Raw genomic sequence first — 13,383 nt, 5'->3', positions numbered from 1 at the left:
TTGGACAAGTCACAAGGTCTCTGGGTTTTAATTTTCTTCTTTTTAAATGGAGGGACTTGCATTAGGTGGTCTCTGAGGTTCCCTTCAGCTTCGATGAATGATCCTAAGACCTAGCCTGGAACAGGCATATTACCACAATGATCTTGGTTAGGTTATAACTTCTCTAGGCAAAATGTGGTGGGTTGGAGTCTCTCAAAGGTCTCTTAGCTCTACGTCTTGGTTGTCAAGATGTATAGCATACTGATGATCATAAGACTACTTGTGATAAATAAGATAGATTCAATCGATAGGCTCTAGCCTTGGTTGAGAAGACAAAAATTCCTTGGTTATTTCATCACACCTATACAACCGCTAGCTTCTATTTGTGCTTTCTCTTTATTATTACTAAACTCTCTAGAATTAAATATTAAAAATATAAGTTGAATTTTGTTTGTGAGTTTCTTCTCATCACACCTCCTTGGGCTGTCAAAGTGCAGAAAATCAGAGAGGTGGAGGTGCACCCCCAGTTCTTAACCACTATAGAAAAAGCAATCTGTTCCCTGGGGTCCTCCTGCCCTGCCAGTGTTCTACTCTGCAGCACCCCCTCCCCGATCCTTTCTAGTTGACCCTTTAGGGCTCAGAATAAACAGCTAGTCTCCTCTCCGATCCCATTTCCACTTCTTCCTTTGGCAGCTGCGGGACAGAAGAAGGCCGTGCGAGCTCGGCGAGCCCCAGCCCCAGCCCTGCCGGGTTTAGGAAACAGCCAGCACTCGGCACGGAAGTTTGCAGGGTTCTTGCCAGTCGGATGGCCGCCTTCCCTGCCTCCTCCACTTCCTCCACCACCCCGGAGCCATCAGCTCCTCCTCCTCCTCTCCCTTCTCCGCCTACTCTTCTCAGCCGCTGTTGCACCCAGGCCGGGATGTCCCCCCGCGCCCAGGTCAGTTAGTTCCCTGCCGGCCTCAGAAAGTTAAGCACCGGCTAAGAGCAACGGGGAGGCCCGGAGGGACGGGATTGGGGGGCAGCTGTGTGGCAGGGACAGAGGACTGACGAGGAGGGCCGCTCGGAGCTCCAGCCCACGCAGCGATCCCCAGGGAGCACCGTCCCCAGCGGGGAGAGCTGCCCTCCCTAGTGGACGCTGGAGCCAGCGCTGCCCTCCTCTCTCTCTTCCGTGGCCGGCGCGGGGGGAAACTTGGCCCGAGCTCCTTTGTAGCAGGGGCGTCGGGGGGCGCGGAGCAGCTGCGGCCGAGGAGGGGGTGCCTGGGGCGCGGAGACCAGAGCCGAGCCGCGCCACTTCAGAGATGGCCCCGTGGCTGGGGAGGCGGCGGCGGCGGCGGCTTCTGCCTCTACCGCTCCTCCACCTCCTTCTCCCGGGCCTCCTGCTGCTGCTGCCGCCACCTCTCTGCCTCGCCTTCAACCTGGATGTGGAGAGTCCTGCCGAGTATTCTGGCCCCGAGGGAAGTTATTTCGGCTTTGCGGTGGATTTCTTCGCCCCAGACTCTTCCTCGTAAGTGGCCGCAATTTAGTTGGGAGTCTTCCTTTTTCTCTCTCACTTCTTTCTACGCCCTCTGCCCTAGGTTCTAGGCAGGTCTACTAATCCTGTTCCGACTCTTGGGGCTTGACTAGAGCGTCCCCCACAAAGGAAAATGGGAGGTGAGGGTGGGTGAGATCTCCTGGTCTCAGTTTTACACTCGAAAACAAGTGAAAGTTCAACAAAGACTATTTAGTTCGACTCACATTCCGCGCCCCTTCTGCTAGTGGTAGGGACTGGGGTTACTTTCTCACTCAGACCCCTCCTTTTCACTTCTCCAACTTTTCAACAATCCCTCTCTTTTACTGGTTTCCCAGAAGAGGGGTACCGTGTTTTCCCCCCTATCTCTTTTGCTGGACTGTGTTCTTTTCTGGATTCTCTTTCTCTTTTCCATCCCTCTCCCACACTGTCAGAAATCTAACAATAGCTACATTGTTACACTAAGTACTTCATGCCTTATCTCTAGAACTTCCAGGCTTTTACAGATTTGAGGTTGGGCAGATGGATTGAATACACAATTTGAAGTCATTGTTTTCAAAGAATGTGGGTACTTGTTACATTTTCTCTCTAGGTGAATTTGCTGGTATCTTCTTGGTTTGAGAATTTAATTGTAGAGGTGAAATTTTAGGCATTGTAACAATTGTTATTAGTATTTAGTCCAAAGCTGATTCTTTTTCAAATGCTTACTGTTTGTTAGGAAAACATGCCTTGGATATTCATGTGGAAGTATTGATTTTTATAAGGACATACACTCTATCATCCTTTAGATCCAATTTATAAAACTTACAACTGTTTAGGATTCTTTCTGAAAATTTGATACATGAAACATTTTTATGTCCATTCTTTGTTTTCTCAACCAAGAATATTGCTTATACTATTTCAGAGGGAATATTCATGATGCATTTTCATTTACCAGAGATAATTTTAAATAGCAGACTCGAGAAGAGGCCTATATTATTATTTTACATTTGTACCTGTCTTGATGATGGACATATTTGACCGTAGTCTAATCATTAAGGATTTTTTCCATTGTCTATCGTAGTACTAAAAAACAAACCCATCAGCTTCTCCCGTGTCATTTCTTTGAATGACATTTATTTAATAATCAGTCTGTTCAGATGGAGGTAGTCTGAACCACTGTTATTAAAAAAAGAATAGAAAAACCTGCTGTCAACTCTTGTTTTAATTAAAAAATATATTTGGAGTTTTCGATATTGATTACCTTTGCAAAGTGATGCACATAAATTGGACTAAATTGTGTAACATTTGTATTCTTTATTTCTACTTTCTCTTTTGATTCAATATTATTCATCCTTGCCTCTTATTTTGGTATCAAACCATTTTTCATATTTATCTCTTGTTCATACAGGGTTTTATTGTTGCCAAGAGGCTCTTTTTAAGAGCTTCACTTTGTATAGAAATTCCAAAAGTTTTAAAGCATGTAGCTATCTAATACTGCAATGAGAACACTTGTTACGTTAGAATTTAAATTCTTTTTGAGTAGTATATTTTGCAGATATTATCTTGTTAATTTTCCACTAGGTCTTGTGAATTAGGTGGAAAGATAGAAGAGGTTGATAAAACTTTGTGAACTTTTGAAAACTTATTTCCATTTAAAAAATCTGGTTATGTTGGCAACAATGACTATGACATCCAGATACTGTGACTAATTCTGGTCTATGGAAATATACTGTTTGCCTCATGGATTCAAGGATCTTTAAGCCTTCTTTCCAATGTTAAAGTTATGATCATAAGACTCCACTGAAGACATCTTCAGTGGTGGAATAACCTGAATTTGATATACTTTTTTTTTTTTACCAATTGTCAAATCTCTAAAATTGGGATATTGTGAAGTTCAGATGAGAAAGAATCTAAGAGTGTCTTTTAAACATCACACCTAAACTCTTTCCCTCTTAAGAAAAAAATACTATAAAATAATATAATATACTTTCACAAATTATGATAAAAATATTTCTTAATTCACTATTCAAATAGTGGTATTTTTTTTAAAAAAATCCTTTTTATTGAGTTAGAGGGATGTTGGTGTTTTAATACCTTTACTGAATTAATTCCTGTGTAGTCTTAAAACTATTTGCATGAAATAAAACACAGCTACCAAAGGTAGGGATGAAGGAAAGAAAATCCATGCATTCCTAGTCTTTTTGTCTCCAGAGAAAAGGCAAACTGGATTAGTTAGGAAACTAATAATTCTGACCCTGATGCTTAATACTAAATTTTAATCCAAATCTTCTGTTGTCTATTTGTAATATTGGACAAGTCACAGAATTTTTCTTTGCGAGAATTTTGCATTTGGGGATAATACTAGTGATGATATTTTGGAAGATGTAGCCATGAAAATTGAAAATATAAGTATTAATATAAAAAAATTTGAATGGAACATAAAAGAAAAGGAAATTTTAAAACATCATAGCTCTAGGAAATAGATTCTGATATAAAATTAAAGTTAATAAAAGTGATAAAATTGAAAAAAATCTTAATGAAAATAATTTTAAGTTGACATATATTTCATTTTCTTTGAAATTTGTGGCTTTTGATATTGGTTTAGTAGATATCAAATTTGTCCAGTTTCAAAAAAAATGTGACCATATTCTTGGTGTTGACACCTGTAAAGGCAATTAATTCTGTAATTTATCAAATATATTCTTTGTGAGAGTGGCTATATGATAGTAAGGGGTAGAAATCAAAAATATTTTTTCCTATTCAAACCTCACACTTAGTGCTATAATAAACTAATAAAACAATTGATAGAATTAGAAAAATCATAGGCTTTTATAGCCAAAAAGAAATGAGAAAAGAAAGAACTATCTGTATGTATATGCATATATTTAATCCTTAATACTTAGAATATTATCTTATAGGCTGGGTAATAATAGTTTTTGATTGACTGATTAATTCATTATTATATTATAGTACTACAGGGTAATTTCTACTGTCTTCAGATTTTCTTGAATTTCTTAATAAATATATGACTTGTAGCATGGCTACTGCTAAGCAGTCCTGTGTACTTGAATGTCTTGAAGAATTTGTAGAGTAAACTTGAGAAAATTTGTGTTTGGAGCAATCACAAGAGTTTTAATATGTTCTGGAGCCTAAAGAGAAGAATTACACTCTATATTCTTATGGGGTACTGGCAAGTAAGGAAAAAGAAAGATCATACAGTTAAGTACATTAGGTTTAATTCAGTCTGGGTCATGTTATTTCAGTTGTCAAATAGAGGCAATTAGAGCAAATCAAATGTTCACTGTATCTGTAAGTCAAAGGACCTCTAGGGACCATTTAGTGTTACTCTTAATTTCAAAGATTATGAAATTGTTGTTGAAACATCATATTTATTGTACAAGATATGGGTAGTCAATAGCAGAGTTAAGGTTCAAAGTTAGGTTCTCGGAATACATATGTAGTATTTTCACTATTATTAAGTTTCTATTAAGCACTGGTTATTTGTGGCAGCTAGGTAGCTCAGTACATAGAGAACTGGACCTGTATTCAGGGAGAGTTCAAATGTGACCACAGATACTGTGTGACCTTAAGGAAGTCACTTAACCTCTGTTTGCCTAATCTACTGAAGAAGGAAATGGCAAACCACTCTAGTGTCTTTTGCCAAGAAAACTTCATCCTGGGTCATCAAGAGTTGAAGATGACTGAACAATAACAACTGCCTGTTTATTTCATAAAGTGGCTTTGGAGACAGTAAAACTTAAAATCTTGACTCAGTTATACATTAGCTGTGTGACCCTGAACTGGCACCAAACCTCTCAATACCCTAGGCAACTCTTAAGATTGAAATTAGTGAGTTGTTGCTATCTACGTTAGGAGAAAATTTTCTACAATATTAATTCGTGAAGTTAGACTTTACTATATATAATGGTGTATATTTTATTCACTAAGCTATGATAAAAAGAGAACAGATGACACTATTTAAGTCTGAGTCAGTAATATCTAATTATTTCATCAAACGATGTCATTTCCTCTGAGATAAACTGCAATCTTTCTGTTTTCAGTAATTTTTCTATGTTGCTTTTCTTTTTTTTAAAAAAAAAGTCCATCACCTGTTGGCTAACTTTTGGATGAAGAAGTTCCCATTATTTAGATAGGCCAGCCTTTAGACAGTACATATTGCTTGGTGCTTCCAGTCTTTCTAGCTTACTAGGACTTATTCAAGTCTCTGTTCTTCTGGGTATAGTGTTCAAGAACCCAGGGAGACTTTCACATCCCATAAGTATTGGAGTGTGACTAATGGCAATAAATTGGTTAAAGCAATATTTTGTGAATTTTTGATTTGAAATTGTTAAAAACAAGTCCTTGTTGATGATTGTTTACCTGTAGTTTAATGCCACCTACAATCAAATTACAAGGTAGGAAAAGTATCTTTCACATTTTTGTATGATCCTAAATTATAAGTTTAAAAATTAGTTTGCTGTAGACACCTTGAGACTTAACAGGAAATTGTGTGACTTCTTGGAACTTGGAAAGATTAAAAGTGAGTCAGTTCTTTGCATAAAAACTTGTATATGTTACTTGGTTTGTAGGTTAGAGAGCCTAACAATACATCACAACAAGAATGAAAGCTAATAAAATGGCAAAATAAAAATGCTGACAAGTCTAGCTACATTGGAAATGTTTTCATATTCATTAAAGAGACAATTAGTGAAAGCAAACAGAAATTTTTCATGTTATATTACAACCTTTTATATTTTTGACAGAAGACATCTTTGTTGATGGTAAAGAAAAGAGTATCAGAACTTTAGTGCTAGAGGGAAACCTTAGAGGCCATCTAAAGCAATTTGTTTTATCGGGAAAGTCTTAGAGATATAAAATGGTTTTTGATTTTATGAAATGATGCCTTAAATACTCTCCCTCTTTTAGCAAAGGAGGCTAATTAAAATATATTGCCCTCATCTGAAAATGTGTGCCTTTTTCCCCTACCTTTGGTTCACTTTCTCTGAGAAGCAGAAGGCATTTTTCAAAATTAGTGCCTTGAAATTGCTATGTTATAGCATTGTTTAGACTTCTAATGTCTTTTCTCAATGTAGGAATGTAGGTGATCTCAGTGGATGTTACTGAGTTACAATCCTGCTTCAGACTTCTATAGCCATGAGAACCTGGGCAAGTAATTTTACTTCTTTCAACCTCATTTTCTTCATCTGTAAAATGGGTTAATAGTAGTGGCTACCTGACTGTTGTAAGAGTCAATTTTTTTAAAAAAAATTAATTTCTTTATTGATGTTTTGCTTTCCCAAATACATGTTAGAAAAGGTTTTTTTTAACATTCATTCATATGCCTATGCATATTTCTAAGTTACAAAATTTCCTTCCACCCTCTCTTCCCACCCCCCACCCCCAGTGGCAAACAGTCAGTTTAATATTTTACATACACATTTATCTTCAATATATTTACAGGTTAGCAATTTTTGGTATGAGGAATCAGGACTAAGGGAAAGAAATACACAAGAAATATATTTTTTTAAAAAAAATGAATGTAGTGTTCCTCAGATTCCTCAGATTCTGAAGGATCTTGTTTTGTTTTGTTTTGTCCTAGCTCTCTGAACTGCTAAGGGCAGCTGCATTGATCACGGTTGATCATTTCACAGTGCTGTTGTTAATGTATACATTGTTCTCTTGGTTTTGCTCCTTTCCCTCAGCATCAGATCCTATAATTCCTTCCATGTTTCTCTAGAGTCTTATAGAATGTAAGAATCAAATGTGATAACTATATAAACACTGCAAATCTTAAAAGTTTTATGTAAGTGCTTTTATTAATAGTGGTGTGTTTTTTAAACACACTTTCAGTTCAATATGCATTATTAACATTTTTCTCCATCAATTTTTTACATTTAAACAATCAACAAAACTTTAAGTCAAGTCTTGATTTATGACATTTGTAAATTTCCAAGGTATAAATGTTTACGCAGAAAATTTGACAGTCGTTTTATTAGTATTTTTAACCATTATATTATTGTGATCATTATAAAAGTTGTCATAAAAAGTTTTTCTTTAAGATCACATATCCTCTTGGTTCAGAACCAGGACTCTTATCTGGTTATTATGATACTATTTTGGTGAAGTTTTGAAAAAATCTAATCCTAAATTTTTTAAATCTTTGATTTCCTACAAAATCTACTGCTAAACATAATTCCATGAGGGCAGCTGCACTGTTGTTTTCCTTAGGTGTGGTACATAATCTAGCTAGAGAATAAGGTTTTCTTTGCATTTTAGGCTCCTTAGTAAATATAGTTTCTCATGTAAAGTAGCTTAATGTGAACGTTTTCCATCTATAATGTTCATAAAACTTTGAAGGCTAAAAGAGCTCTCTATAATCTTTTGAGTTGGGAAGGACATTAGAATTCCCTTGGTATCTAACATATGCATACCAGAGAGAATAAGAAATATGATGACTAAATTTTCTACTGGGAACTGCTGAGTGGCGTTCCAGAGAGCTAGGTGGCTCAAGGGATAGAGTATTAAGATCTTGAGTCAGAAAGACTTGATTTCAGATTTAACATGTGACAAGGAATAACTATGTGACCTTGAACAAGTCACTTAACTTTTATTTGATTCAGTTGCCTCAGTTGTAAAAAAAGGGGAAAAGAGCACCTATCTTGTAGAATTGTTGTGAGAATCAAATGAGATGTTTGTAAATCTCTTAAAATAGGGCCTGGCACAAGTTGATACCATATAAATGCTACCATGCTATCTTCCCCAAATGTGAAATTGCTGTCAGATAGGGCCATTCTATAACTCCCATATTGATTTAGACTAGAATTAAGTTTGCATTTTGAACATAGGGAGGTTGAAAGATTATGTAAATATGTGTATTTTTCTGCTATAAATAGAATTGATGTCAGATGTATGTTAAGAGAGATGGGAAGACGAGAGGAAAATCTGTGTTTAGGTATTCTATTATGTACTTGGTAATTTTCTTTCTAGGATAAATATTTGTCTGACTTAAGTTTTAAGTTGGCTTGTTTTCCATGCAACCAAGCAGCAACAAGTTGGCATGTTTTCCATGTGACCAAGAAGCACAACACTTTAGACAAAATTTGTACTAATTTGTGAATATTTCAAACAGCTTTTAAAGAAATGTTCTTCTTCCTTTTTTGTGTGATACAGTTTCTTTAAAATCATATTTTGCCTAAAATGTAATGATTCACTGAAGAATAAAATGGGTAATACATTCCCCTGCCTAAATCACCTGTAAAGATTGAATTTTATAATTTTCCCCCAATCTCCCCACCCCCACCCCAGAAGGCAGTCTGTTAATCTTAACATTGTTTCCATGGTATGCATTGATCTAAGTTGAATGTGATGAGAGAGAAATCATATCCTTAAGGGAAAAAAAAAAATAAAGTATAAGAGCAAAATTACAAAGTAAGCTAACATTTTTTAAAAATTAAAGGTAGTAGTCTTTGATCTTTGTTCAAACTTCACAATTCTTTCTCTGGATACAGATGGTTTTCTCCATTGCAGATATCCCAGAATTGTGCCCAATTGTTGCACTGATGGAATGGGCAAGTCCATTAAAGTTGATTATCACTCCCACGTTGCTGTTAGGGTGTACAATATTCTTCTGGTTCTGCTCATCTCTCTCAGCATCAGTTCATTGCAAATCCTTCCAAGCTTCCCTGAATTCCCATCCCTCCTGGTTTCTAACAGAATAATAGTGTCCTATTACATACATATACTACAGTTTATTAAGCCATTCCCCAATTGATGGACATTCACTCAGTTTCCAATTCTTTGCCACCACAAACAGGGCTGCTTTGAATATTTTTGTACAAGTGATGCTTTTATCCTTTTTCATTATCTCTTCAGGGTAAAGACCCAGTAGTGGTATTGTTGGATCAAAGGGTATGCACATTTTTGTTGCTCTTTGGGTGTAATTCCAAATTGTTCTCTAGAAAGGTTGGATGAGTTCACAGCTCCACCAACAATGTATTAGTGTCCCAGATTTCCCCTATCCCTTCCAACATTGATCATTTTCCTTTCTGGCCATATTGGTCAGTCTGAGAGGTGTGAGGTGGTACTTCAGAGATGCTTTAATTTGCATTTCGCTAATAAGTAATGATTTAGAGCAATTTTTTCATGTAACTATGGATCACTTTGATTTCCACATCTGGAAATAAATTGCCTTTGCATGTCCTTTGACTATTTGTCAATTGGGGAATGGCTTGTTTTTTTTTTTTAATTTGACTCAGTTGTCTGTATATTTTAGAAATATACTGGTTGTACAAATTGTTTCACAATTTGCTATATTTCTTTTGATCTTGGTTATAGTGGTTTTGTCTGTGCAAAAGCTTTTAAATTTAATGTAATTGAAATTATCTAGGTTGGGTTTTTTTTAGATTTTTTTTTCAAGGCAATGGGTTTAAAGTGGCTTGCCCAAGGCCACTCAGGTAATTATTAAGTGTCTGAGGTCGGATTTGAACTCAGGTACTCCTGACTCCAGGGCTGGTGCTCTATCCACTGTGCCACCTAGCCACCCCTAGGCTGTTTTTAATGATGTTCTCCAAGATGGAAAATTCTAACCTGGCATGTTATAGATCTAAAGCTGGAAAGGATCACAGAGTCTATTTAGTACAACCCTCCCTTATTTTAGAGATGAGGAAATTGAGACATAGAGAAATTAAATGACTTGTCAAAAGTCACCCAGTTGTCAGAAGTGGGATATAAAGACGTTCTCAGACTTTATTGCCTATGTTCTTTCCATTATACCACATTGTCTTATATATGTTTGTAAATACCCTTTGTAAGAAAAGATCCAAAGTAAATAATCTTATACTTGGAGAGTTAATCTCTATTGATTTGATGTTATTATCATCTTGTTTTCTATCCATTTTGTAACATGGTATGTGGGGTCATCTTTTTCATTTATGACCATCCTTAAAGCAAATTTCTTAAGATTAGTTATTACTGACAATTGTTATTGGTCAAGGACCAATTTAGATGAGAAGGCAAAGAACAAGTATAGCATGTGCATTTATCTGTTCTTTTAACATGATAGGTGTTTGCAGATTGTCAATGAGATCTCCTTAGGGCAAAGGCTGTTTTTGTCTGCTTTGTATCCTCAGCACTTAGGATAGTACCTGAAACAGAATAGGGGCTTGATAAATGTTTGCTGCTATTTTTATTGATTTTGTTTGTTCACTAAAACTCTGTTGTGATGTTTTACTGCTATGGATATCATCCTGGCTTCCAGAAGAGGATAAGATCTGAATATAATTTCTGCCAATCTAAAAAGTCTTTGACAGGCTTTGTGACTTTTATCCAAGGACCAACCCAGTTAAATTCAGAGTTTTCACCTGAAGATAGGTCACTAGGGGATGGAATTTTAAATTGCAGCAAGTCATAAAATGGTTTACTGAACCCCAGAGGAATTTTAATCTGTGTTGGTACATGAAGTATCCACATTGGCAAAATTTCAGAGCTCTTCCATCAATTAATCTCCAAACTTTTGTTTAACATCTACTATGTACTAAACTCTGACAGATACACTAAAAATAGACAATTTCCATAGTCTCTGCCCTCGTGGAACTTCAGTCTCATTTGAGGGAGAAAACATACATGTGTAAGTAACAGTTATAAAGTAATTTGGGGAATTGCTTCTAACAAGTGAAGGGATCAGAAAAAATTCCATGTGGATAGTAGTGCTTTAGTTTGTGGAAAACTACAAATTCTTTTTTAAAAAATTTATTGTTTTAATCTGTAAAGATAATTTTCATTCATTTATTTTTTTTTGGTAAGATTTTAAGTTCCACATTTCTTCCCTTCCCTCTTTGTCCTTTCCCCTCCCCTTAATAAGTGAGTAATCTAATATAGGTTATACATGTATAAGTATGTTAAACATATTTCTGCATTAGTCATGTTGTGAATGAAGAATCAGAACAAAAGGGAACCAAAAAACCATAAGAAATTTAAAAAACCAAATGCATAAAACAAAATTTATTTTTCTCTCTCTTTTTTTAAATTTTTCTTTTGCAAGATAAATGGGGTTAAGTGGTTTGCCCAAGGTCACACAGCTAGGTAATTATTAAGTGTCTGAGGCTGAATTTGAACTCAGGTACTCCTGACCCCAGGGCCGGTGCTCTATCCACTGCACCACCTAGCTGCCCCCAAAACAAAATTTTAAAATGGAAAATAGTAAGCTTTGGTCTTTATTTATTTTCCACAGTTCTTTCTCTGAATGTGGATGGTATTTTCCATCACAAGTTCTTTAAAATTGTCATTGATAATTATACTGCTGAAAAGAGCTAAGTCCATCATATTTAATCATCACACAATGTTACTGCTCATGTGTACAATGTTCTTCTGGTTCTACTTACTTCCCTCACCATCAGTTCATGTAAGTATGTCGAGAAGTCTACCTATTCATGAATTTTTTATAGTGCTATAGTATCCATCACATTCATATAACACAATTTGTTTAGCCATTCCCCAATTGATAGACATCCCCTCAATTTCCAGTTCTTTGTCATTTCAAAGAGAACTGCTATAAATATTTTTGTATATGTGGATCTTTTTCTCTTTTTTTATGATCTCTTTGGGAGATAGATTTAGTAGTGGTATTGCTGATTTCATTTCCCTTTGGACATTATTCCAAATTGCTCTCCAGAATGACTGGATCAGTTCACAACTCCACCATTAGTGCCCCAGAAAAACTATAAATTACAAGAAATGGAGTTGAGAAATGAGTACATTTTAAGGATGGAGGATAGGCAGGGGGAAAGCACTAGGTGAGGGATGGGTAAGAAGTCTAGTTTGGGTCATAGGATATGGGAGTTAGTCAGATTGCCTAACTCTTGATTGTCTAACTTTGATTGTCTCCTCCTCTCCTTTGTACACATATTCTACTTTTTAAAATGCCATTGATCTTTTTTTTTTTTTTTTTTTTTTTTTTTTTTTAGTTTTTGCAAGGCAATGGGGTTAAGTGGCTTGCCCAAGGCCACACAACTAAGTAATTATTAAGTGTCTGAGACCAGATTTGAACCCAGGTACTCCTCCAAGGCCGGTGCTTTATCCACTGTGCCACCTAGCCGCCCCCATTGATCTTTTCTAGATTTATAGTCATAAATAGAATTATGCAGGGAGTTATGGACATAGGGAACATTGTAATTGGAAACAAATTTTGAAATCTTTTACACTTAAATTCTGCCTTGTAAGGAAATGTTATCTGTGCCTGTGATGTAAATTGACTCCTATTCTTCCATTGTTATATGTAAATTCCTGACCTCTCTTCATTTCCAACCCCCACCCCCCCACCCCCAACTTCCAGCCTTTTACCTGATTTCAGTCAGTAGAGGGGGAGGGATTTCCCCCTTTGCCCATATTTCCCTGACACTTTTATACCCAGAGAGTGGGCAAGACTTGAAAGTCTGCCAAAGACTTCCCTCCTGGCAGGTAGACTCATTTAGCCCAGTCAGTTCTCCTGTCTAATTCTTTCTGACTGTCTCTCTTTTTCTCACTCACTCAAGCCTCTCCTAGCCTTTTGTCATTCACTCCTTCCCTCAAGCAATTTACAAACTGCTTGCTGCTTCTCCAGGAGGAGAAAAGGTTTAAATTTGTAAACTTTGCAGGCTTATATAATAAACTATTTGTGAATTCTTTTTACCATCTAGACCTCTCAATCTTCCCAGCAACAGAATCAACTAAACAAATTCTAAATGCTTTATCTTGGAGGTGCCACTACTGAATAATTTTGTTTATTTGCAGAGTTTGAAAAAATGCAATCATTGTTTAGCAACCTTCCTATGCTTGATAGCTAGGAAGGTCACATTCCTAAAGGCTTTACATTTAAAGAGCAGTTAAAGATGGGAAACTGAGTAGAAAGGGATCCTATTACTTTTTTTGATATTCTCTTA

At 36.3% G+C, this 13,383-nt stretch overlaps 1 protein-coding gene across 1 annotated transcript in view; it reads left to right on the top strand.

Moving 5' to 3' along the window:
• Positions 1–1,261: 1,261 nt before the first annotated feature.
• ITGAV (integrin subunit alpha V) overlaps positions 1,262–13,383 on the top strand; it is a 149,421-nt gene continuing 137,299 nt past the window's right edge. Inside the window, exon 1 of the mRNA XM_074215544.1 lies at positions 1,262–1,483. Within this exon, the coding sequence (XP_074071645.1) occupies positions 1,278–1,483 (206 nt within the window). The 5' untranslated portion in view covers positions 1,262–1,277. The remainder of the gene's footprint in view (positions 1,484–13,383) is intronic.

This window comes from Macrotis lagotis, chromosome 1, assembly GCF_037893015.1.
Source record: "Macrotis lagotis isolate mMagLag1 chromosome 1, bilby.v1.9.chrom.fasta, whole genome shotgun sequence".
Taxonomy (NCBI): domain Eukaryota; kingdom Metazoa; phylum Chordata; class Mammalia; order Peramelemorphia; family Peramelidae; genus Macrotis; species Macrotis lagotis.
This window is presented reverse-complemented; position numbering and strand designations above follow the sequence as displayed.